This window comes from Papilio xuthus, unplaced genomic scaffold, assembly GCF_000836235.2.
Source record: "Papilio xuthus unplaced genomic scaffold, Pxut_1.1 DF828142.1, whole genome shotgun sequence".
NCBI lineage: Eukaryota > Metazoa > Arthropoda > Insecta > Lepidoptera > Papilionidae > Papilio > Papilio xuthus.
In genome coordinates, this window is record NW_013530507.1 from 2,047,911 (window position 1) to 2,073,016 (window position 25,106).

At 33.4% G+C, this 25,106-nt stretch overlaps 1 protein-coding gene across 1 annotated transcript in view; it reads right to left on the reverse strand.

Annotated features, from left to right (window-relative positions):
- Window positions 1–2,393: 2,393 nt before the first annotated feature.
- SC1 (voltage-dependent cation channel SC1) overlaps window positions 2,394–25,106 on the reverse strand; it is a 38,049-nt gene continuing 15,336 nt past the window's right edge. The window contains exons 2-30 of the mRNA XM_013307705.1: window positions 21,119–21,327; window positions 17,518–17,738; window positions 16,643–16,835; window positions 16,184–16,403; window positions 14,407–14,541; window positions 13,963–14,180; window positions 13,251–13,357; window positions 12,622–12,842; window positions 12,348–12,492; window positions 11,288–11,422; window positions 10,526–10,740; window positions 10,284–10,454; window positions 10,015–10,208; window positions 9,679–9,910; window positions 9,327–9,598; window positions 9,008–9,255; window positions 8,334–8,631; window positions 7,935–8,250; window positions 7,585–7,860; window positions 7,222–7,518; window positions 6,859–7,147; window positions 6,500–6,693; window positions 6,218–6,420; window positions 5,479–5,751; window positions 4,746–5,105; window positions 4,443–4,665; window positions 4,187–4,295; window positions 3,359–3,415; window positions 2,394–2,747 (exon numbers count right to left, since the gene is read on the reverse strand). Coding sequence (XP_013163159.1) covers window positions 2,545–2,747; window positions 3,359–3,415; window positions 4,187–4,295; window positions 4,443–4,665; window positions 4,746–5,105; window positions 5,479–5,751; window positions 6,218–6,420; window positions 6,500–6,693; window positions 6,859–7,147; window positions 7,222–7,518; window positions 7,585–7,860; window positions 7,935–8,250; window positions 8,334–8,631; window positions 9,008–9,255; window positions 9,327–9,598; window positions 9,679–9,910; window positions 10,015–10,208; window positions 10,284–10,454; window positions 10,526–10,740; window positions 11,288–11,422; window positions 12,348–12,492; window positions 12,622–12,842; window positions 13,251–13,357; window positions 13,963–14,180; window positions 14,407–14,541; window positions 16,184–16,403; window positions 16,643–16,835; window positions 17,518–17,738; window positions 21,119–21,327 — 6,234 coding nt within the window. The 3' untranslated portion in view covers window positions 2,394–2,544. The remainder of the gene's footprint in view (window positions 2,748–3,358; window positions 3,416–4,186; window positions 4,296–4,442; window positions 4,666–4,745; window positions 5,106–5,478; window positions 5,752–6,217; window positions 6,421–6,499; window positions 6,694–6,858; window positions 7,148–7,221; window positions 7,519–7,584; window positions 7,861–7,934; window positions 8,251–8,333; window positions 8,632–9,007; window positions 9,256–9,326; window positions 9,599–9,678; window positions 9,911–10,014; window positions 10,209–10,283; window positions 10,455–10,525; window positions 10,741–11,287; window positions 11,423–12,347; window positions 12,493–12,621; window positions 12,843–13,250; window positions 13,358–13,962; window positions 14,181–14,406; window positions 14,542–16,183; window positions 16,404–16,642; window positions 16,836–17,517; window positions 17,739–21,118; window positions 21,328–25,106) is intronic.

Genomic DNA, 25,106 nt, shown 5'->3' on the forward strand with positions numbered 1-25,106 from the left:
ATCATCGCTATACAAGTGTTCTTGGCTCGAATAGCTTTTATACTCCCTACTTACTAGAGAACCCTCACGAGTGGCTTGGTAGTAATCTGAAATTTCTCTTTTTATCTTTTACTTATTTCAGTTAAGACGTACAACAATAAAGCACTAATCCTTACAAAATTAGGCGCGAAATTGGAAAGGTGATTTTGAGTAGTCATGAATTTCACAAGCTTTAAGCTCACTTGAAAATGTACACACAAATTATTAGCTAATTTATTTCAAAGTGCTATCCTTATTGTGTTTTCATTGTTAATTGAATTGTGTCTATTTTTTCTAAGAAAATGTAAGGGATGGTAATGTGTCAATGTCATCCTCTTTTCTCTTATCCTCCCCTTCTCTTATATGCTTTTTCTTCCTTTATTGGTTTAGAATGCGATGTTTTCTTTCTGGCCACACATCAAGTAATCGTGCGGTTTTTTTCTATCATAATATAAATAAAACAAGAAAATATTGTGTTTTTCCTTTAATCATAATTTTCAACATGGTTAATTTTTATTTTGTACCTTAGAAGAAAATCATATTTCGCATATCTCACTTAAAGTTTCTTATTTACATATTTTACAATTATTAATACGTATTATTAATAAATCTACGCATGTACCATGCTTAAGAACCTCTCTCTGTTATCTCTCTACAATAATTCTAATGTACATTGTACATCACAACGTTCAAAATTGATCTAATAAACTTTTTACTACTTAAAATTGTGAAAAACAAACATAGCAATAACTGTATTATGTACAAAGAGCGATGTGTCAACATAAATAGATGTCGAAGGTTTTTAAAAGTGAATATTTTCAAGCTTTTGCCGTGATGTAAAGTGACCTAAATATTTCTCGGCTGTGTAAAGTAAAAATATAGAAAGGTAATGATGTCAGTGATGGTGCTTATGAGATGTTTCGTAGAGCTTAAAATATTGGTCCTTACAAAGAACTATAATCTATAGCGAGTCTAGTTTAAATTATATTTTGGTAAAGACGGAAATAACTTTTTAATAATTCGATATAAAGTTGATAAAAGTTGTCTATGAGTTGACTGGAAAGATATATGATTTAGGATTTTTTTTTTATTATAATAAATTAAAAAAAAATGTAAAATGCCTCTATTTTACGAAGTTTAAAAAGCTAATGTAGTTTTAAAATATTTGCCTTGGCCAAAAAGCCAATACATAAACTGTTACTATTATTCTAAACATGAATATTGTCTTTTACGATGTAACATTTTTAACTCTAATTATGTACTTATTAAAGTTTAAACTTATTAATCGGATTTGTGCGGTTCAACAATACATAATATTTATTTTAATTGACTGTCATGTCATAATGTATAGTCGAACTTGGATACATAAGAGTCAAAGGGACGGTGATATTTTTCTCTTAGAGATTCCTCGTTGACGCGAGTTTGTCGCTTATAAAGGTCGTCCGCCGAGACCCGTCCGTGACTATCGTTTGTAGAGATTTCTCGCTAATCCAAATTCGACAGTTTTTAAACGCAATGTCAACTATTTTATTTTTCTAAAAACATCATCTGCTTTCATTTGTTTTCAAACGTGTTAATGCATATTGAGATTATTCAATTATTTTTTATTCAGAATGTGTTTATTGTAATTATTTGCGATATGATTAGCTTAAAACGTTTAATATTATAAAACTTTTAAATTGTTTTTCAGTTGACTCATATTTATTCTTGCGCATTTACTGCATCTAATACCATACCAAAAATTTAAATATCTACATCTTTTGCACAAAAGTATTCGTATGGGAAATGCCACATGAACGACAGTACCACGTAATTTTACCACACCGACTAGCCCAGAGCTATTTGTAACAGAACATGTGACATGTTCCTTATATCCAAAGATGAATTCTAAATGATCTTTATATCTCTGTGTATTTTTGTTAATCTATTTCATAATTTAAAACTAAAATGACTTTATTAAAATTAAAGGAACATTGGCGTTTCTATATCTAGCGGATCACTAGCCCTAAAATCTGCGTAATAAAATTGCATTACGAATTCTATAATTATGTAACAATATTTACAATTCAAAGTAATTAACTAACAAACTCTATCTATACATATAAAACGTTTAAATGTCGAATTTAAATACAAGCGTATATTTTAAACCGAACAATTTCGCTAATTTAGCTCTAAGCTGGAAATAAATCTAACACGATACTCGAAGCGTGGTACAATCGCGTACGTAATATATTAAATATTATTTATTTTATATTATAATAATTTATTATCTTGTATTTAATTTTTATAAGTAGATAAAACATTTTAAACAAAAACTTCAAAACAATATGAAAGTATACCCAGCTATTGTTACTGAACTATAATAATTCATTCTAGGTTACTTCAAATTATTTGTTACAAAAAAAACAGTATATCACGTATTCGAATGTGTGAACACAATTTTCGAGTTTAAAAACCTTCTCACTCAATATTATCTAAGACTATTGAACTATCGGGAGCCTTTTCATCAGACTCGGTTGTTTTTGATCAGCTGGGTTGTTCATCACTTTCTCGGTGCACGAGGACTCTGACGACCGTAGGTGGTGCTGTTGGGGGCGGAGCTGCGTCAGGGGAAGCCTCTGTCACCAGGATGCTAACGGAGCTGTTGGCCTTTGGGGAGGGGGTCCGAGCTCGTACGGGGGTCGTCGCCCTCCTCGCAGAATTGCGACGTGACATCAAGCGAAGTGAACCTATGTACACGTCTGAATATTAGTTATACGTAATTTGTATTCAAACGCTTTGCATTTGCATACAAGCAACATCGATATGAGCAAATGAAAATTAATATTATATTGTGTAGGATTTTTGAAAATTGTGTTTATTTAAATATATGTTTAATAACTTTTTATTGTGATTTATTTAATATAATGTGCAATAAAATATTATTTTAATGAAATCTTCAAGTATTTATTGAGACGATGTGTGTACAGAATAAGATAAAAACATTACAGATGTAGACGTATATTAAAATGTGAAAGAAACGCTATTGAAATGTTTGTTTCATATATTATAATGTAGTAAATTTCTTTATTCGTAACATTTAATTTTAGGACATATAAAGTGTAAAGTGTAACATCATACAAAACTTCAAACAACTAAAATAATTTCTTTTAACAAAATAAGAAGAAAAAAATACCTAATTATTCCTAAATATGAATATTTGCAATTACAAAAAAAAAATACAATAAAGAACAATTAGAAAAAATTTGAAGTATTAAAGAAATAAAGAGTTTGTAATATAAGAAGCATAGAGATAAGTAGATACAGAGAGGGAAAGAGAATAAAATCGAGGACCACTCACTAAGAAACAGAGCCGGCGGTTGACGGTCCTCCTTTACTCTGCGCTCAATTTGTTTTTCTGGGATATGGCAGATTAGATCATAGTCAGAAAAAATCACTTACCAAAATATATCTACCTAATAGAATAAGTAACTATAGCTTATAGTAAAATGTAACAAAATCATGCAGCACACGTTTGGAACAGCTGCTAATTGAATCATGCGTATTATTGCTATACAATAAATGTAACACGAATTCATTGTTATAATTAACATTCATGCAAAGCAGAAAACACAGAAACCTGGAACATTAAACACGTCAAATTAGATAACGCACAAGACGATACAGTCGATACAAAATTTTAAGGACACTAGCGGGTTCTGGACAAGATAAATTCATTTGAACAACAGCCAAGTAAATTGAACGTTTACATTTTTCGTTGACAAAACAAATGAATTTATTCATGAGAAGCTTTCCACTAAGTAGCCTGAAGACATTTTTATCGTCATCCGAATTGTCTCTTCAAAGAAGTCGAATTACTTAATCTTGGATTTGTTCTCGGTTTCTTTTTAGATTTTTGATTTATTCATTTTCTATTTTCCAAATAAAGAAATTAATATCGTTTAATGTTCTAACAAAATGAATTACTAGATTAACTTCTAAAGTAATTCTATAATAATGAAATACTTAGACATGTTATCGATGGAACTAAAATTGTTAGTAATAATGGTTTAAATTTAAGATGAGTCGCATGTAGACTATTTAATGAGACTTATTGCAAAGCTTCGGTACGCAAACACGACTAGCTACTATAGGAAGAGACACAAAAAGCAAAACATTACATATGAACCTGCGCGTTTCGGCCCGGAGTCTTCATCCACTGCGTCCTGATGACGAAGGAACAAAGGCAAACCGTAAGCCGACCTTCGACGGGGCGGTGCTCCATCCGACCCGCTCGGCTAAAAAACATAAGAAATGATACATTCTGAATTTTAACAAATGCCTATAGATTACCTTAAGATAAAAATAGTAATATTGAAAATGGCATATTTTTAAATTAAGATATGGTGGTTAAAATTATAAATATATGTTTTTAACAACTATACCTGTTCACCAGGCGCCGCGCCCGGTAGCAAGAGGAGCGGCAGATTCAGCCAGGCTCCACCTAAGTCGCTGAAATCCGAAGCATCAGAAGCTCTAGAAGATTTTCTACTGGAAGCATGTGATCCTCTTCTAACATGCAGTAACGCGCTGAGACGTCCTCCCCAACCACCTCCGGGAGACCACTTCGTGCTCTCCTCTTCGTTTGAAGGGCTACGGTTCTTACGCCTATAAATTTACATAAAAAGTACAATCTTGTAATCATAAAAATTATTACATGTTGATGAATTTTTATATCCGTAACTTACTTTACATATTCTCTCCAAGTTCGTTGTATAGTTCGCGCTGCTTTGTCTTCGCGTTTCCATATCCTAGTGGAAGACACTATCTCTAACTCCTTCCTTGTCGGGAATTGTTTCTTAAACTTTATATCCATCTGTTCCTGAAGTTGCCTAAATGTTTCCGTTTCTTCTACATGACCTAGCACATGTTTAACTAACGCATGGAGAATATCCAGACAATGTATTTTGTTGCCTTTCGCGATGGGAAGATTAAAACTAACTAATGCCACTGTATTCGGCTTGGATATGCCTAAAGGTGGATCTAGAGATGCTATAAAATCTGATAATTGAGCAAAACTTATGAATTGGGTCGCATGGGGATCGTATCTGAAAATTAGACATTAATTTAAGTTAACATAAAACAAAATAATTTCGTTTAAATATAATAAATACTGAGCGTCGGTGGCTCAGGGGTCAAGCACTTGACTTGCAATTTGCAGGTCCTGGGTTCGAATCCCGCCATGTACGAATGTGTTTTGCGATTTACGATTTACATATGTATATTTATCCGACGTTCTTACGGTGAAGATAAACATCGTGATGCAACCTGAGAAGAAATTCAAAGATATGTATGAAGTCAACCAATCCGCACTTGGCCAGCGTGGGTGACTATGACCTAGTCACCCGTAACTTAGGGTAGGCTCCGAGCTCCTCGGTGGGGACGTATAGTGAGCTGATGATGATGATAAGAAATACTCACTTAGACCATCTAATATAAAACATTTCCAAATCGTCTTCCACAATACCGATCTCCTCTTCCTGATGTGCCTGATTAAAGTTCTCGAGAATTATCGCTATGTACATGTTTATCACAATCATGTAACTTATTATTATGAAAGATGTAAAATATGTTATTGCTAGAAGCGGACTTCCACAGTTTCCGTTGCTGTGCCCAATGTCTCCTAACTCACAATCAGGCGGCTGAATCATTAGCGATTCCAGTACATCATTCCAACCTGCTGACGTCATAAGACTGGAAAACAACACGTCATTTTACCTCGTCTTTTTTTATAAGATTATAATTTTGTAAAAGGTGGCAAACGAGCGAGCGGCAACCTGAAATCGCTGAAATAGCGAAGCGGCTGTGCCCATAGACATCCGCAATTGCATATGCGTTGCCTACTTTTAATCGACGGATGAGGGGATGAAAATAAAGAAACAATTTTCCCTTTCCACGCATCCCCAAATTCACTACCACTTCTCATCCTTTCCTTATAAGAAAAAGGGTAGCTAGTGAAAGAGGTCTAAAATTAGGCTTCTGGTACCCCACTCATCAGATGAAAAGCGGAATTGCTTCCACTTCACGCCTGTCTTTTGTGTGGTCGTGGTATTTCACTGGGCGAAACGTCTAATTCGTGAGAAGATGTTAAAGTGGGCTCTATCACAGTTTGTCTAATTAATAACACAAATCAAAGTATCAAAGTATCAAAGTATCTTACCGAAAGAGTAACTGCATACTTCTACCAAATGTTTGAAAATTGACAATATCATCCAATGCACCCTGCTCTTTAACATGTCCGAACACTGACATGCCGATGATGGCGTATATGAATGTAATTAAAGCGAGCAAGGCACCTATGTTAAATAGAGCTGGCAGAGATACTACTAGTGCGAATAGAAGTTTCCTAATACCCTTAGCGGCCTAGAAACATACAAAAACAAGACACGTTATTTATAAAGTTTTTTATTTTAACAAAAATAAGATTGAATGAACAACATACTTTAATCAGTCTTAAGATTCTCCCGATTCGGAAAACGCGAACTACCCGCAGTAAAGTGGGAGATATGGGGAGATCGATCATTATGTCCTCCATAACAATGCCTAAGATAGAAGCTAAAACTAGAAGAAAGTCGAATACGTTCCACGGTACCGTAAAATAATGGTATCGTAGACCAATTATTTTAACTATTGCCTCTGAAAAATAAGATATTTAGTTATTTATAGTTGAATTCAAATATTGTAATCTTTTTATATGTTAAAATATGTCATCGTACATGCCTCTATGGCCCATAAATCTACAAACCCCAGTTGGATTTTACTTTGATAAATTGGTTAAAATTGTTATTCAAGTGAACTTACCTAAACCAAACACAGTCGTAAAAAAAGCATTACTAACTTCTAATACAAAGAAAACTGAATGTGGTTGATCGTAGTGTTCGATACCCATTGTGAGCATGTTTAGAAAAATGAGCACGAAAATTGCTATTTCGAAACGGCGGGAATTCGACAGGTCATAGAACATCGCCAGAAATTGGTTCCTCGGCCTCTTTATTACTTTTTGAGGCTTCTTTCTTCCCAATTTCTTCATAGCCGTGTAATAATGTTTTTGGCTTTCAGTAAGAAACATTTCTAAAACACCACCTTCATACTGAAATTTAAAATATGATTTTAAACTAAAAGATACATCTATTTCATTTATATTACTATCTAAACTCCTGTTACCTTTTTCTTGAGCATATTGAAATTGTCTATGATAACTCCTATGAATAAGTTTAAAGTAAAAAAAGAACCGCATACGATAAAAATAACGAAATAAATGTAAGCGTAAATATTTGCTTCTCTAGCTGGCTGTAGGTCTACGCCTCTAGCGTCGACGGCGTCAGCCATCACTTCCATCCAACCCTCGAATGTGGCTACTTGAAACAGAGCTAGATACGCAATCCCCACGTGATCAAAAGATATCTTAGAATTTATCCATGAAAAATTATTGTAATAACATTCCCATTTATCGTTTACAACCTGGAAAATATTAAAATTTATGTATTGAGTGACAGAATAATAAGTATTCATATGAAAAATGTTTACCTCTAAAGGCAGTAACTCTCCTTCGTCATCGACACATTTGAAGAACTTTCCACCAAAAAACTGTACACCCATTATGGAAAAAATTAACCAAAACACTAAACACACTAATAGCACATTGAAAATACTCGGTATTGCATACATCAAAGCGTTAACAACTATTCTCATGCCTTGCCATCGAGATATCGCACGAAGCGGTCTTAAAGCACGCAAAGTTCTTAGAGATCTTAGCACTTTGAGGTTTTCATTTTCTTCTATTAATAAACTGAACACGGAAACCTAAAACAATATGCACGTACAGTTTTACATTCATTCTATCAAATTTCATTTGTTAAACAAAAAAATATACATACGAAAACTATAGTAAAATCCAACAGCGTCCAAAAACTAGTGAAATATCTAAAAAATCCCAACGCTATCCATTTTAGAAACATTTCAATCACGAAGATCATGCAGAATCCCAGGTTGGTCCAATAAAGTATTTTCTTTAGAGGTATATTTTTTTCTAAATGGATATCTTCAAAGCACAGAGTTATACTGGACGCGAAAATCAGAACTAGGACGAACCATTCGAAAGCCGGAGTGTCAACGTAACGTAAAATAAATGTACGAATAAACATCCAACGTTGCCCTAGTTTTGTCTGGATGCATGCATCCCAGCAAGAACATCTGTTAAGAAAAAAACTTGTTTTAAAGTTTGTTATTTATAAACATCTTTATATGACTTTATAATGAAATATTTCCATACATACGCGGTGTAGCATTGACGAGGAAAACAATCCTGGGGAACTTTTGGTTCTTTTCTTTTTCCGAAGCCTGGAAATTTACCCATTGCATCAATATATTGCCCTTTAGAGTTTTTTCTTCCGCCAATTGTTAACTCGTCAACGTAAGACACTAATGTTTGCCATGGATGTTTCATGTCTTCTTCGTCAGGTTTTTTTATGGTCTCTTTACTTAGAACATTTGGCAATTCTCTTCCCTGGCGTCTTATTTTATCTGGTGTAGTTCTGCTTGACATTTGAGCCATTTCATATTGTTCATTCTCATCTGAAGTAAGATTTTTTTATATAATATTATTACGTTTTTGATTTTCGATAGCAAAGTAAATATTTTCTAAGAATTTAAATATAGACAACAATTTAATTAAATAATTTAGCTTTCCTTTTGTTGCATTGTTTTAAATTGACATCAATTTTTTTACTTAAAATATTAGCACACTTTTGTAGATTTACTAATATTTCTTGGACTATTAAGCTCTATTCTTGGTTAACATGGTTTGCGTCAATAGTCGAATGACGGGATTCGAACCCCTGACCCCGTGAACGAAAATACGTACCCTTAACCATTAGGCTATTGGCGCTTTTTAATTAATTTCAGCTTATAAAATTAAACAAACAAATCTTTCTAGTTAGTATCTTAGTACCCTTAGAATCCGATGGCTGCGTGTGGTATCCAGACGAGGATTGATTTAACAAACGTTGAGCAACTACTTGGTTTGTTATCGAAGCGGTGTCATCTAAATTTTCTTTAGAATCCTCTCTTATACTCGTTATTTTGTGCTCAGTTGCTAAATCACGAACATCTTTCAAAGTTTCTTGGCTGCCATGATTTAAATTATTACCTGCTTGATACAAATTTGGATATGCAAAGTCTGATCCTACTGAAATTGGCCTAAAAAGACAATTGATTACCTTGATATAAGTTCCATATATAAAAAACAATTTACGAGAAATAGGAGGTACCTGTTTAAAGCTTCTTGATAACTGTGACTATAAATATTATCATGAGGAAATAGAATAGTTTCTTGGACCGACGACGAATACCTTTGTTCGCTAGGTATTGATGATTTTTTCTCCTTCATGGCACGTTGTTGTATCATAAATTCGTTAACTAGCTCTTCTAATTTAGTTTTTTTTTCAGTCTCTTTACTCCTTGATATAAGGAAACCTTTTTTTCTTACAATAGAACGTATTCTATCAAAACTTTTAGCTAATTTTGAATCTTCACCAACTTCCTAAAATTAAATTTTAATTATTTAATACATCTCACAAGTTAATTGCGAATAATTAAAAAAAAAATAGAACGACGTCTTACCTCTTTTCTGTTTTTAAGCTCCTCGCTATTGAAACTGTTGAGGAGCAAGGCAAGGAAGAGATTGAGCACCATAAAGTTGCCCATAACGAGAGCGGGAAGGAAAATGAAGAAACAACTCTCCGCCCCACTCGCTCTCTCGGCTCGCATGCAGTCCCACAAAGGTTCAATCCATTCACCACACAGAATACGAAATATCATCATGAAGGAATGAAAGAAATCATTGAAATTCCACCTTAAAACGTATAAATTTAATAAAAAGAAATACACAATACAGTAAAATTTATAAGTATTTAAAATAGGTACTAAGGTGTTAAGTTTTCTTTTGTTATTACATACCTAGGGACAGGATCTGGATCAAACTTTTCAGGTGTGTAAGATTTAGAAAATAACTGCATACCGATAACAGCAAATATGTATATAACTATTACTAAAACAAACGTCAAATTACCAAGAGCACCTATCGTCGATATAATAATACTTAACAACACTTTCATCGTAGTCCATGATTGAGCTAATTTTAAAACTCGTAACTGTAAAGAAATATACCAAAAAATATATTAATGCAACATAATAAAATAAGAAATAATATTAATTAGTGAACTTACCAAACGCAATCCTCTTAATACAGATAAACCATCAACAAGCTCAAATATAAGATCTAGTAAACTTGCCGACACAATTATCAAATCAAAAATATTCCATCCACAAGAAAAAAAATCTTTACTCATCGCCATTACTTTCATAATACATTCCAATGTGAATATAGAGGTAAAAACCTAAAATTTAAAGAACCACGTTAGTACAAGACAACTCATTTAAGATATCATAAAAGTGATGTTTCCAATACCTTATTCCCTATATCTAAAGCTTGTCGGACATTTTCGCTCATACCGTGATGTTCCAGTGCAAGAAATAGTGTGTTTAGAACTATACAAGTAGTGATGAATAATTCAAATAGCGGGTCTTTTACAATTCCATACAAGCAGTTCTGGAACTGAAGCCAAGACTCGTAGTCGATACAGCAAGTAACGCAGCACTCACAATTTCTGTCGACGAGTTCATCTAAGAAAATAATAATAACTAAGTATTTGAAGAATTAATAAAGATTATAGAACACACATGAATTTATAAAGAAAAAGATGAAAATGGCAGAAGCATTTGTAAGCAGAATTTACATCTTTTGAATGCAAGCTTTAATTTGCAGTTATATCTAGTTTTACATTTTTTACAATAAAATGAAACATGCATACAAAAGCAGATAAGGAACTAAATAGGAAAGACGCAGGACCGTATTTTCGAAATCAAAAAGCCAATTTGTTTCTATTGGCTTTGAGTCTGACAGAATTATTGACTTTGACAAAATTACATATGAATTCTGACTAATTGGATGATTCCGATTATTTCGATTGCACAAAAGTATTATTGTTTTTATTATTGTTTCAATTAAGTTAAATTAAATATTAAATTTAATATGGATGTTAAATATATGCGACATTAAAGCGATAGACAGATAGTACATCGACCGCTTGCAGTATACCCTGCAGTCTTCCCGTAAGGAACAGGGGTGGACTGGGGGCGGAAGCGTTTGCATCTGTAGTGTTTTACTAACCTGTGAAGTAAGTGCAATTTTGCTCGTAATTGCCCATATGAGATTTGTGCGTGGCTGCCAATAAACTGAGCTCATTAATTTTCGTCGTTTCCGCTTGGGGGAGATCGGGCGCGTGCTTGTATGGCCAGTCCGCCCCTGGCGATATTAATGAGGGTAGAAGCGAAATTGCAATAGTGTTATTTAAACGTGATCTATGGGTTTGTTCCATAGAATTGTGATACTAATTGTGTTTTGTCAGCCACTATTATAAATATACCTTTTTATTACAGTGAATCAACTATGTAACATACCAATATAGCTATTACCCTCAAAACATTAGTTAAATACGCTTAAGTTAATAGAATACTTTAAAGTTATCACATCGAGTGTATGTCAGTTTGTTAAATATGTATTTAAAACAATAAAGTATTCTACTAATTATGTACTTTATAATTTTTATTATATGTAATTAATTTTAATACAAAATAAATACTTAATTAATAATTTACAATTGCTTTTTGAAGTATTATGCGTAATGATTTTGAGTAGATTAAAAGATGCTAGTAAAGTTTATGGATAAAAATATATACATAATATAGTAAATAATACACGAAACATGAAATATGTTAAGAAGATTCACCTGTAACAGATCAGTTACAATGAAATAAGTTAATTACTTAAAATCGTTACCAAAAATGAATTAACAAGCTAGAAGTTAAAGAGGAACGTAATTTTCAATATTATTGAACTTCAAAACTCGATAAAATAGAAAAGAGAACATGCATTAGGCAGTTATTTATATTTTAAATCTTATCTATTCTACTTAATCAAATAATTGTAATATTGTTCTATGAAGTTAGGAGTTGTAGTGAAATCGGTTATAAAGAGCTTTTGTGTCGGCAAAGCATTCATTCTTTAAGTTGTGGTCTTTCACTGTGCACTCTTATTCTAAGCGTGCCCATTCTTTGAAGCAATGCAATCAAAATTTTATAAATAAAATCCTTCATTTTACTACAATATGCATAAAAAATTTGAGTGCATCACTTATTGGAAATTAAAGAAAAATATATATATTTATTACCTAACACCACAATCTGGTTAAGATAATCAGGATTAAGAGGATATTTATCTTGCACGTTGCCTTTTTCTTCCTTCTTTTTTGTCTTTTCACAGTTTTTTTCTATTTTTGTTGGATTACTTTGCGTTGTCTCTTGAATATGACTTTCCTGTAAAAGCGATTATTTTACAATTACAATTGTAATTTATTTAAGAATTCAATATAACGGGCTCTTCACACGCTCTCTCTTGACACACAAATTATTTAGCCCATTCTTTGGATATCTCAATTTGCTTACTTGTATCAGTGGTATTTGAGGTACGGGTGTCGGCGGCTGGGATGGCAGTACCGGTGGAGGCAACAGTAGCGTCCGCCGCGGATGAGGGTGCGGGGCCTGGTCGTCGGATGTATGCTCGCCTTCGTCGTGGTCGTCCACCACGCCACTGTCGTCAAGTGACGACTCTCTGTTGTTACTGTGGTCGCTTAGCTGACGCCCAGCTACACTTAATGCACCACGACCTGGTCAATGTAAAAAATAAGTTTTATTTTTGACATTTTCTTGGTTTGGATTCCTCGATTCTTCGAAGAAGTTTTTTCTTGAAAACTAAGATTAAATTCCTTATAAAACGAAGACCTCCATATTATAGTCGTTGCATCGCTATGCTATATCCGTCCGCACGGAATAAAAAAAAACATAATAGTAGCCTACGTGTTCTTCCAGACTATGTTCTACATGTGTGCCAAATTCCATGAAAATTCGTTCAGCCGCTCCGTAGATACCTTCAAACAAACATCCATCCATCCATCCATTCATCAATCCATCTATACATTCGTATTCGTGATTATTCTATACCAAACGACTGACTGTGGTACTTATTGGTACGTATTGGTTTGATTAATCTTGCACTTTACCGATTATCCGATTACCTAATGCATTGTCAGGATGCAATGTGTGTGGCGGCGGTGGAGGTGGTGGCGGCGGCGGCGGGGGCGGAGACCCGCTCGGGGTCACTGACCTAGACCGTGATCTTGACCTAAACATGGACATTAAGGTATTATCACGTCAATATACTGATTTTAGTCTTTAATTTAAGTAAGAAGTTTTTTGAAACATTTTGATTTAAAAGCAATCTCTACATTAATTCCTAGATTGAATTTTTAAAAATTAGAGCACGTATAATGGATGTGCTTAGCGCATCCCCTCACCACGTTTGAGCTTGCATTAAAAACGGTATTAATATGCAAATTTCTCATCACTTTGATACCGGCTCTTTTAAATCCGATGTAGGTGAAGGTAATTTTCATTCAGCACACACCTTTGTTCAGAAAATCTGCATCTACATTAAAATCGTTCATGTTTTATAACATTTAAATTCTTGATTAAAAATAAAATTTAATTGTGATTAATATCATCATAGCTTTGAGGATTTCTGTCAGTATAATAAGTTGGTAGCAAATCATTGTATTTGAGAAAGAACATTGACTTTGTTTTGTAATTTTTGGATAAAGTCTAAACAACAAAAGGCAAATATTTGAAATGCCATAATATCCTCCTTTGATTTTTTTTTCTTCGATTTCTTCTGCTATTTTTTTAAACCTTATAATATAAGGATCAACTACAAATGTCAACACTACCCACCTTTCTGATACAGCCGCAACTGCTGTCACTTGATGTATAGAATTCTTCCCTCTCTTTCGTCTTCTCGTTCTCTTTCTGGAGTAGGAAGACAGTAGAAGTCCCTTCCGTGCGTCTATGCGTTTTTTGGATTCTTTAGCCAGAGTCCGCACAGACAGCGACGTTGGATCAAAGCTGAATGTAGAGTCATCTCGGTGTTCATTTAGATCTTTTTTTCTTTCCTAGAATATGTAGAAGTCAACAAGCTTCAAATAGTTAAATCATAATTTTCAGTCGAAAACAAATATCACTTCACATGCTGACATTTTAAACTACATCTGTTGTCTAGTCGTAACAAGTCCTAGATCGTAGTTTGGTTCGTGTAAGTCCCGTATACTAACGTATACGAAAATATCTTCGGTTAAAGAAGAAGCAGTTCTACTTCTACCTTGTGTAAAAGAATCGTACCTCTTGTGTAATCTGTGATTCTTCTTCGTAGCTCAAGGCCACTACAGCAAGCATCAGATTTATGAGGTAGAACGAACCAAAGAACACAACAACAGTGAAAAAAGACACTGACATAGGACCACAAGATGACAGCACCTAAAAAAAGAAACTGATTAGTATAGAAAGGCCATCTTAAAGCTATAGAAAAAGGCAATACAATAAATCGTAGCCGATTAGAGTTAGATGTAAGAATGAATAATTATATTTTTTAGGATAAAAATATTCTATAACGAGTTGTCTCCCGCGACTCTGTCCGCGCGGAATAAAAAAAAATAATTAGTTGCCTATGTGTTCTTCCAGGCTATATTCTATTTTTCAAATTTATCGACAACCGTTCAGCCGTTTTGAAGTTACCTTCAAACATCCAATCATCCATCCATCTAAACATTCGTATTTATAATATTAGTAAGATAGTTAACGGCGTATAGTCAATTCATGCTGAATCAAGTCAATTCCCAAATTCTGCCAATATCTTTAAGTAAAATATCTTGCTGTTGAATATGCATGAAGATATAGAAGTTACATGATAGGTCAGAACAATTATCCCATATTTTTTAATAGAATCTCTTTGTGAGTATCCTTCATGGTAGGTATTATATATTATGTTATCACCAGCTCGAAGTGACGCTTTAGTTTCATCTGAGGTAAACGTTACCAGCAATTAAGTAAAACGTGTCTAAATTATTCCGTAAGCGACATTTAACGAGCATAGTTTTGCGGGTACGCTTCAAGCCTACGAGTCACCTATTAACCGTAATTTGATTAACGCCCATGCTGCCGTATCCTTTAACATTTCATCGTTAAAATTCAAGCCGGGTACGTTTTATTTGCATTTGACTGAAATCACAACTTAGTTTTACATGTTTAATTATTACAATTTTCTTCTTACAGATCAATATGGATGACAATCATAATACTAGTACCGATTTCTTGGTTATAAAACAGTTTTTACTTCAAATGATTTGATTCCAAGGCTCCTAAACCCTAAGCCTTTGGTATTTACATTGTTTTTACCAAATACATTTCAAATAACAGCAGTTATTTGAATTAATTTACTATATTCCGTTCTTAATTTAGTAGGTAAAGATTGTGTTTTAGTAAATTGTAAAATTTAATCATCAAATTGAACTACGATGTTTATTTATCTAGTAACGATTATGTATTTGTAAAGCTATTCCTTAAGAAAATATCTGAACAGCTGTTGACATTGGGGAGGATCTGTTGGAGGTTCTAAAGGGTAAGACAGAGGAACCTGTACTTTGTTAACAAACTTGCCTAAGTAAACAACGGGTAAATGGTTAAAGTAATTGAGTTTGCAGAATTATATAACTTACGTAAAATATACTGAATATTCATGTAAGTTTGGTTAAGATTTTTTTACGATTTCTGTTTACTAGAATTTTTCAAATATTGCTAACATTTTATGACAAATCCGCATTAAATTTAATCCAACGACGCAAAGATTCGGCAATTAAAGATGTATTCCATCATTAGCCGCCGACATTTAATCTAGAATTTTGATAGCGGACCATTAAATAAACAGCGCTCCTCTACAGTCAACGAAAAAAAAGGAATTGTAAAAATCTTCTAAAACGAATAAGAGCTTAGTTGATTAAAGTTGAATTTATCGAAAAGTTAAACATTAAATTAGCGTCAAAATTTTATTAATTTTATTTTCTGATTTTAACTGCGAACAATATTTGTTTGTTAATGCCGCATTTTATATTAATGGACTTACCATATTATACACATTTTCCCAATAGTCTAAAGTGATGAGTTGAAAAGTGGTAAGCATAGACCATAGGAAGTTGTCAAAGTTCGTGTACCCGTGGTTTGGGTTTGGTCCCACACACAGACACGTATACTCCGGTGGACAGTGTCGTGCACCGGTTAAGTTACCACATATTATTGGTATTTCTTCATCATTCACCATCCAGTTAGACGGTTGTCTGATCCATCTGTATAAAAAATTAGGTTATTTTCATAAAAAGTTTATATATATTTTGTTACTGGCACACACTAGTTTACTGCCACACTCAGAATTTTTAAATGGGTTAGGGATTTTTTGTGTACATTTAACTCTCAAGAATCTATACTAAAGTATTTCTTAATTAACTCTGAGACTCCGAGTGAAGCAATTAGTAAACAACATATGTATTTATCATATCAAAGATAGTGAGTAACTTTTTATACTTACTGCAACCATAGTTCATCAGAAAAGTTCTGTCCAGGCTTAACGACTAGATTCTTGACACATTTATTCCTGAGCTCCCCCATGTAGACCTGTAGAGCGAACAACGCGAACACCATAAGGCAGAAGATGGTGAGGGTCATGACCTCTGCGAGCTGCTTGAACGAGTGTAGCAGCGCGTTGATGATTGTTTTTAGACCTGGGAACAATATCTTTATATTTATACTCCTTCTTAAAGCCATCTGTAAACAAAGTAGTAGCATTTATACGCATTAGAATACTTTGGGCTTTCTAGGTCTGTACCTAGCTGACTAGGATTTGTGCATTCTTGTACGATATAAACATACTGTCAATTGCGGTTACCTAGGAATTTAATAACCTACTTTTTGAAACGCGACTTCGATTAATTGGAAGGTTTTTGTAATGATAATATAAGTAAAATTTATGCCACAAAGAAATGAAAAGTAAGTTTTTAATTACAAAATACAATAAACACACAAACATAAAGATGATATTAACATCATGCACACACACGAATATTTTTATGAAATCTTTTGTAATATAAGAAACTAGATTTACGGATATCGTTTTTACATTTTAAAATTTAAGAATATTTAAATCATGCTTATAAAATATATTGTGCAAACTTTAATAGAAAATTTATATTTTTAATAGTAAAAAGTAATTCATTAATTATCTGATTAATCGTGGGTTTATAAAAACAAAACCTTTGTATAAAACATAGCAGTTTTAAACGAAGATTTTGGTTTCAGAAACCCACGTTATAATTTATAAGTGATATCATAATATAGTAATTAATTCAATTAAAATAACTTTTAGGTTATCTTTTAGTTTTATCTTTTTATGAGAAGATACTTTACCAGGCATTATAGAAACAGTCTTCAATGCTCTTAGTACCCTGAAGGTCCTCAATCCAGCCAGGTTGCCGACTTCCATCCCGATGGTGGCGTACCCCGAAGTGATTACCACGAAGTCCAGCCAATTCCATGGATTCCTCAGGTACGTATACTTGTTGAGAATGAATCCTTTCGCTATGCATTTGATTATCATTTCCGCCGTATATATTGCCAGAAAAATGTACCTGTAATTAATTAATTATGTTAATTTCCTTATGACACTTCAGCTATGAATCATCCATAAAGTTGATAACACACTGGTTGATAAATTCTGTAGAAAATCAAACATAAATTCAGTTTGGAGTTCGCAGATCCAGAGAGTGCCAAGTCTCAGAAGAAGATGTCATGGACAGAGCGAAGTGGAAGAGACGGATTGGGAAAGCTGACCCCACCACCTTGTGGGATGCAAGCTAGGGAGAGAGAGAGAGAGAGAGTTTGGAGAATTATACAAATAAAAGCTTAATTGTACAATTATGTTGCTACTTGAAATTTGTTGTTATTGTTTGTATTAAATTACTTTGTACAATCGTAAAGATTTAGATTTGTAAACGGTTTCATGTTCAGACTTTGCAACATAAATGTACAATCTTGTAACTTGGAACAGCTGCTCAACTGTAACCTTGTTGTTATTAAGTTTCTTTTGGAAGCTAAAATGTTAGTTTTTACACTTGAAACTTTGAAACATATACTCCTACAAAAATAAATAAAATGAAGTATTCACCTCGGTCGTTGAATGTATAATAAAATAATTAATTAAACTAAGCGTCAATAGCCCAATGGTTACGGGTACGGATTTCCGATCACGAGGTCGGGGGTTTGAATCCCGCCATTCGACTATTGTCGTAAACCATATCCTAGCACAAGCCTACAGCTTAGTTGGAATGGTAAAAGAAATAGTAAATAAAAAAAAAACTTTTTTACATCTGTAGTATTATTAAAAGTAGGAAAGTGTATAACCAGTGTCGATCTTTAAGTTCCTTTTAATATTAGGATTCTACATTATTCCAGAGTAACGTAGGCTATATTTTATAAAATGAATATGACGTGCGAAGCTGTGGTCGACCACTAGTATTATAAGATAAATGTAATTAAAATATTGTACTGTTACATCACTCATTTATTTTAATATATTACCTCATTACATATATAAACTTCTCGTGTCATAATTTTTGTTCCCATACTCCTTCGAAACGGCTTGACCGATTCTCATGAAATTTTGTGAGTATATTGAGTAGGTGTAAGAATCGGCCAACATCTATTTTTAATCCCGCGCGGACGGAGTCGCGGGCGACAGCTAGTATTATATAATGTTATAATTACTGAGAAAACATCAGTATTCCATAGTCAAGTAACCCTCTATAAATCCACATAACTGGGTCACCGAGTGCGATTGTGTACAAGAGGCGAGGTATCAACATAATGACGTCGTTCACGACACTGCTTATTGAGTGGTCTTCAATATCATTAAAATATATTCCGACGACACATCTGAGGCTATATTACTTATATTTTAAAAGTTCTAATAAAGCTTTGTCTACTATATAAGGTAAATATTTAACTTAGAAGAAAAGAAAAACCAATTTATTGCTTTTCATGCAGGATTTCTTTGAGTAACCAACAATGTGTTATTGTTATATTATTTTTAAGCTGTCGGGTGCTGTTTGGATAACATGCTTCCATTTTATTAAAACCTATTTTAGAAAAGATTATTGTAATCGTTTTTGTAATTGTACAGTCAAATTCAATGTCAAGAAATTATAAACTTTTAGACATTATTAGTTAGAATCCTTTGGCGGGATTTGGCGCACATTCGTTACCCAAGTCAAGTGTAGAATGAATAGTGAGGGGACATAAACGTCGACATTTTAATAAGGCTAGTGTTGCGCCGGTACAGACACAGTGTCGGATTTTCTTCCTAACAATACACGTATCACTAGACGCCAATGTAATTTTTTGTCTATGGATTTATTTTGGAACAATAATGTGTGAACATAAATATTGATGATACAAACACGTTTGTGTTTTGTATGTGTTTGATTACAAAGTTAGATATAAAATGGTTTAAAAAGGTTTTACTATAACTTATTTCGTAGTAATACAACTAACTAATAATAGAAAAGTGAAATTATAACTCTATAAAAGGTTTCGTAGTTGTTGTTGTTGACTAAAACTGTTAAGTATTTGTTAACATATAACAATTTAAAATCACTACAGTGTAACGGAAATATTCATATGAATTAGTTGTATGTTTTTTTAAATAAAAAAGTATACTTTTGTGCGTTGTTACTTAATGTAAAATAATCTACGTAAATTCCTCAACACTTTGTGAATAATGTTCACACTTCAAGAACTGCAGTGTAACTCGATTTATTTGCACCCTACTCCGCAGTGACAAGATAAATGTTACCAGATTAAACTGTTGTGAAACATGACAAACCACTCCTATACTATACAAAGGAGGTCGATTAAATGAGATTTCAATCTTCAATTGCAGCTGCATTTGTTTTAGATAGAAAATAGTTACTATTCAACTACTTTTTTATTGGTTACTTGCTGTCGCCCGCGACTCCGTCCGCGTGGATATATAAAAAACCTAATTAGTGTATGTGTTCTTTCAGAGTATGTTCTATACTTCTATACGTATGCCAAATTTAATCGAGATCCGTTCAGCCGTTCTAGAGATATCTTCAAACACCCATCCACATCACATCCATCTAAACATTTGCATTTATAATATTAGTTAGCTAAATAAACAGCAGTTATTCAAGGCATAAATTAAAAAAAAAATTAAAAGTATCCTGGCTCTAAGCTACCTCCTCACGAATTTTAAGGCATATCGGTAAAGCCGTTCTTGAGTATAAATATACGAACGGATATATAGATTTAATTATTTGTATAAAATACGTATCTTACGTGTTGCCTTAACAAAAAAAATGTATTTTGTTCATTTTTATTTCAGTCAAATTTATCCTTCTTCGTTGCGCTTTATGTTTAATTTTAATATGAACGCATCCTTAAAATATAAAGCCCCGAGTATTCCAAAGTGCTGGAGCGTGGGCTTAGTGCGGTACAGCGTATAATTCGCTATAATACTCCCCCCCACCCCCTGTGAGACGAGATGCAAAATACTCCCAGCAAAAAACTGCAACGTGACTTCATTTTGCATGAGATTGTCGAGTACAAACTTTGTTTTATTGACCGTAATGTTTATTAAAACGTTTTGAAATGTTTGCTTAATCTCGTGGGAACTACTGAAATGGATAATTTCGGATAACTGTATTCATGATTCAACTGAGGTATCAACATTTTTACTACTTTTAGTACGATCGCCAATAATAATGAAGTATCATTACTGTTTCGTTTATTTTTAACTGTATTCCAGAACAGATAAAGATCCTTATTGCTTAAAGTATTTGTTATTTGCTAATCTATCGATAATCAAAAACAGTTTCATTTTTTGCTCCTTACAATTTGAACGTGCATCTTTCTCATATTTGTGAATATTCAACGAACTATTATTACTATTTAAATACGAACTACGAATTTATAGTGCTTTGGTACTTACTCAGCTTCTTCGATAGTTTCCGACATGGCGAGGAAGACACAGTTAAGCAGGATAGTGGCCATGACGAAGTAATCGAAGTACTGGTTAGTGGAGAGGTAGACACAGGCGCGGCGTACTGGCGACCACGGCGACCACCAGAACAGTGAACGCGTCGCCGTGAACCGATGGATGTAGTTCTTGCGAAACCTCTTCGATACAACGCAGAACGTCTGCAACAATAACATATGATAGAAGTATGAAGTGTGAACGATGACGTCATTGTACAATGTAGAAATAAAGTTACTACAGAAAAATATTAGAATATGAACTAACAGAGAACCGATAGCTTTGTCGTCCACTGTACTAAAAGAACTAGAAACTGGTGTAGTTATCAACGAAAATCTGATGTTATTGAGTTATCGTAATATTTTTTTCTTTCATTGAAATTGACTCTTTGAATTACAACAGTTCTTAACAGTGGTAGAGCCCGCTTTAACATCTTCGCACGACTTGGCCCGGCTCTCCCGGTGAAATACCACGACCACACAGAAGACAGGCGTGAAGTGGAAGCAATTCCGCGTTTCGTCTGATGAGTGTGCGTCCCGGAGGCCAAATTTAGTACTCTTTCCCTTCCCACCCTTTTTCTTATAAGGAATGGATGGGAAGTGGAAGTGGACTTTCCGGATGAGAGGATGCATGGAAAGCGAAAATATTTTTTCTTTCTGTGCATCCTCTCCTTCGTCGATTAAAGGTAGGCAACGCAAATGCAATTGCGTATGTCTATGGGCAACGGTCACTTCGCTGTTTCAGCGATTTCAGGTAACCGCTCGCTCGTTTGCCACCTTATGATATAAAAAAAATCATTTGATTCTTTGGAATACACTGGAACTACTTATAGTTTGAAAAGTAATAAATGACACACATTAATTTAGTATTTTCCTTGGAAATTGTGAACGATAAAATCTTGCTACAAAATTTTTATGTTCATCGATTTATTGCATTTTATGCCTAGCTCATTAATTGATTGCGCCATTAATGCATGCATTTGAAAGCTTTGTAAGAAGGAAAATATTTTTTGACTGCAATATTTAAATCTATTTATCGTCTGTGGTAAATAAGCATATAAAAGTTTCGCCACTTTAATACATAACTATATGGAAAACCGAAAACACTTTACCAAATGGAGTCCTAAACAAATATATCCCTTACAGTGTGTTTTGTAGGCGAAGATATAACGTTATATTTTATATGTATTTATTTACAATTGTGTGAAATGTTACACAACACAATTATTACATATGTTTATTTATACATAATGGTGGAACAAATGAATCAAAAAGTGCAAGAACTGATTTAGTATTTTTAACTTAGTTTTAATTAAATAGATGAACTGTGCAGTTAAATTGTTCGTGTGTGAGGCTAAATAGAGATCTGTACTTTAACAGTTAAAATTTTGCCTACAAAAGTACGATTTAACTGTACAGTTAAATCTGAGCAATTAAAACTGAAGTTTTGTAGTGAAATTTAATGTGTATGGAGTGCTAACAGCGATTAGTATTTGATTTTAAATATAAGGCAATATAAAAATTTAAGTAACTCTAAATTGGACTTTGTAATAATTTCTTTGAATGTCTTTGATGCGTTAAGTGTTAGGTAATGGCAAAAGGTAAAAGGGTCCAATTAAATCGAGTAACTAATTAATTAATCAGACCGGAGTGTAATTCACGTCCGTGTTGGGATAACATCTGAATTCTGAATTAACTAACACATTTGTGACTACACTGGTAAACCGTTAAACGCAACGAAATTTGAATCTTACTATTTAATGTTAACATTTAAATTCGTTTGTTCTAATTAAACCTTCAAACAACACAACTATTAATGTAAGTGTAACGTTTAAAATCGTCTGCCTGACTTACATTTAGACGAAATTTTATTACAATTTTCATTACAAAACCAAACTAAAATCCATTTCCAAAGATGAAGTTGAATCCTATCTTCTCAATTATAGTGGAAGGAGATTAACGAGCAGCGGATTGTCTAATATTGATTGAACTTCCGTCCATTGCCATCTGTAACTTTAGAGGAATAGAAAATGCGTTCTTTTCTAAAATCTGAGACACATTTGTAACTGTTAGCTTGTCGATTTTAATTCAACTACTTCTTTGGTACTTCTTCAATCAATTTGTTCAGTTGTTTTCGTTTTATTTGTTCCTTTGTATCCTATCCAGATGGTTTAAAAGGTGTGAGAGCTTATTTATTATGCATGTGCCTTCTGACACGTGACGTCATCGTATGCCGCATTGCCGGCCGTGTGGACGCGGCAAATAGGTAAATTGAGTACCCACACTGCTAACAAGACTATTTATAGCCAACATTTATAAATACGCCTGACCTACTATCATAATCACCTATTGTTGGAGAAAGGAAAAGTTCGTAAGACATGTAGTGACGTAATCGTCAACAATTAACTGCGGTAACCCGGTTTTGTATTATGTTTTTTTTTTAAAGATATCGATGACAATGATTTATAATTTTCTTTTTTGTTTAACAGTATGTTCATTTTTCCTCTCGAAGGAGGACTATCTATAATTCCAACAAGATTTCAGTTTTCAATCTTACTAATATAAATGCGAATGTTTAGATGGATGTATGTTTGTTTGAAGGTATCTCCAGAGCTGAACGGATCTATATGAAATTTGTCATACATATACAACATAGTCTGGACGAACTCATAGGCTATTAATTAAGGATTTTAAAAATTCCAACCGGACGTAGTCGCGGACATCGACTAGTTTACTTTTAAATTAATTTTGATTTTTTTTATTCGGCGAGGGCGACACTTATTAGTTTATAAAACGAAATAAACTATTTATAACATACTGTATAATGTAAAAAAATATTATCTTGTCACATATTTAACATTAGATACGAAGAAAACACGAAGAATTTTAAGTATAACTAAATTCCAAACATAACACTAAAATGTAACATTAGTTCCACTTACAAGCAATTTAAGTCGGGACCATTGAAATAACTAGCGCTCTTGTATTCATTTTAAGTACCATTAAGTTGCAAAATCAAGACATTTATTTGCGAATCTTATTGTTGTATTCTGTTTTAACTGGGGATAGTACAAAAGCTGTTGCTGGAGACTTCAACCTTTTTGAATTAAAAAAAATAGTAATTATTTATAGCTGTGTTTTTTTATGAAAAATAAATGTATCCCACGTATTATTACTAAAATTATAAATGCGAATGTTTGGATGGATGGTTTTAGAAGGTATCTCCGGAACGGTTCGATGAATCTTGATGAAATTTGGCATGCATATAGACCATAACCTGGAAGAACATAAAGGCTACTAATAAAGTTTTTTTAAATTCCGCGCGGATAGAGTCGCAAGCGACAGCTAATACTTATATTAATCTATGGTTTGTTTGCAGATAAGGTTAGCGAGTTTTGAGTTACGTAATAAACATCCATACAACAGCCCAATCTTTCGCATTTATAACATTAGTAAGAAGAAGCAAGATTTTAATAATAAAGATAACTAAATGAATTTATAATTTGTTACCAAAGTAAGAAGGTAGCGTCTCTATTCATATCCGAAACGACCTGTATTCTTTTGCACCTTGTTTTTCGCATAAGAAAAAAAATCTGAGAGTAAAGCGCGGAACATTCGGCCGCTGTGCTTACATATTAAGTGGGTCAAGAAACCTCCTTTGGGCTCGGCCATTTCAAATATAAAACGAACGAGCTTTTGCATGAATACTTAAATAACCACGAGGGGGCCGAATGGTTAAGCTTCTCTTAAATTCCGCCAATTTTAAATTTAAACGTATTGCAAGTATACAGCAACATTTGCACAAACAAAATAATTTTAATTTTAAACCAAATAAGAAATAGAATATTTACTGGAATATTGTATAGTATAGAGATTGACTATGGCCTAATCACCCTTAACTTGGGGTAGGCTCCGAGCCCCTCGGTGGGGACATGAGAGAGCTG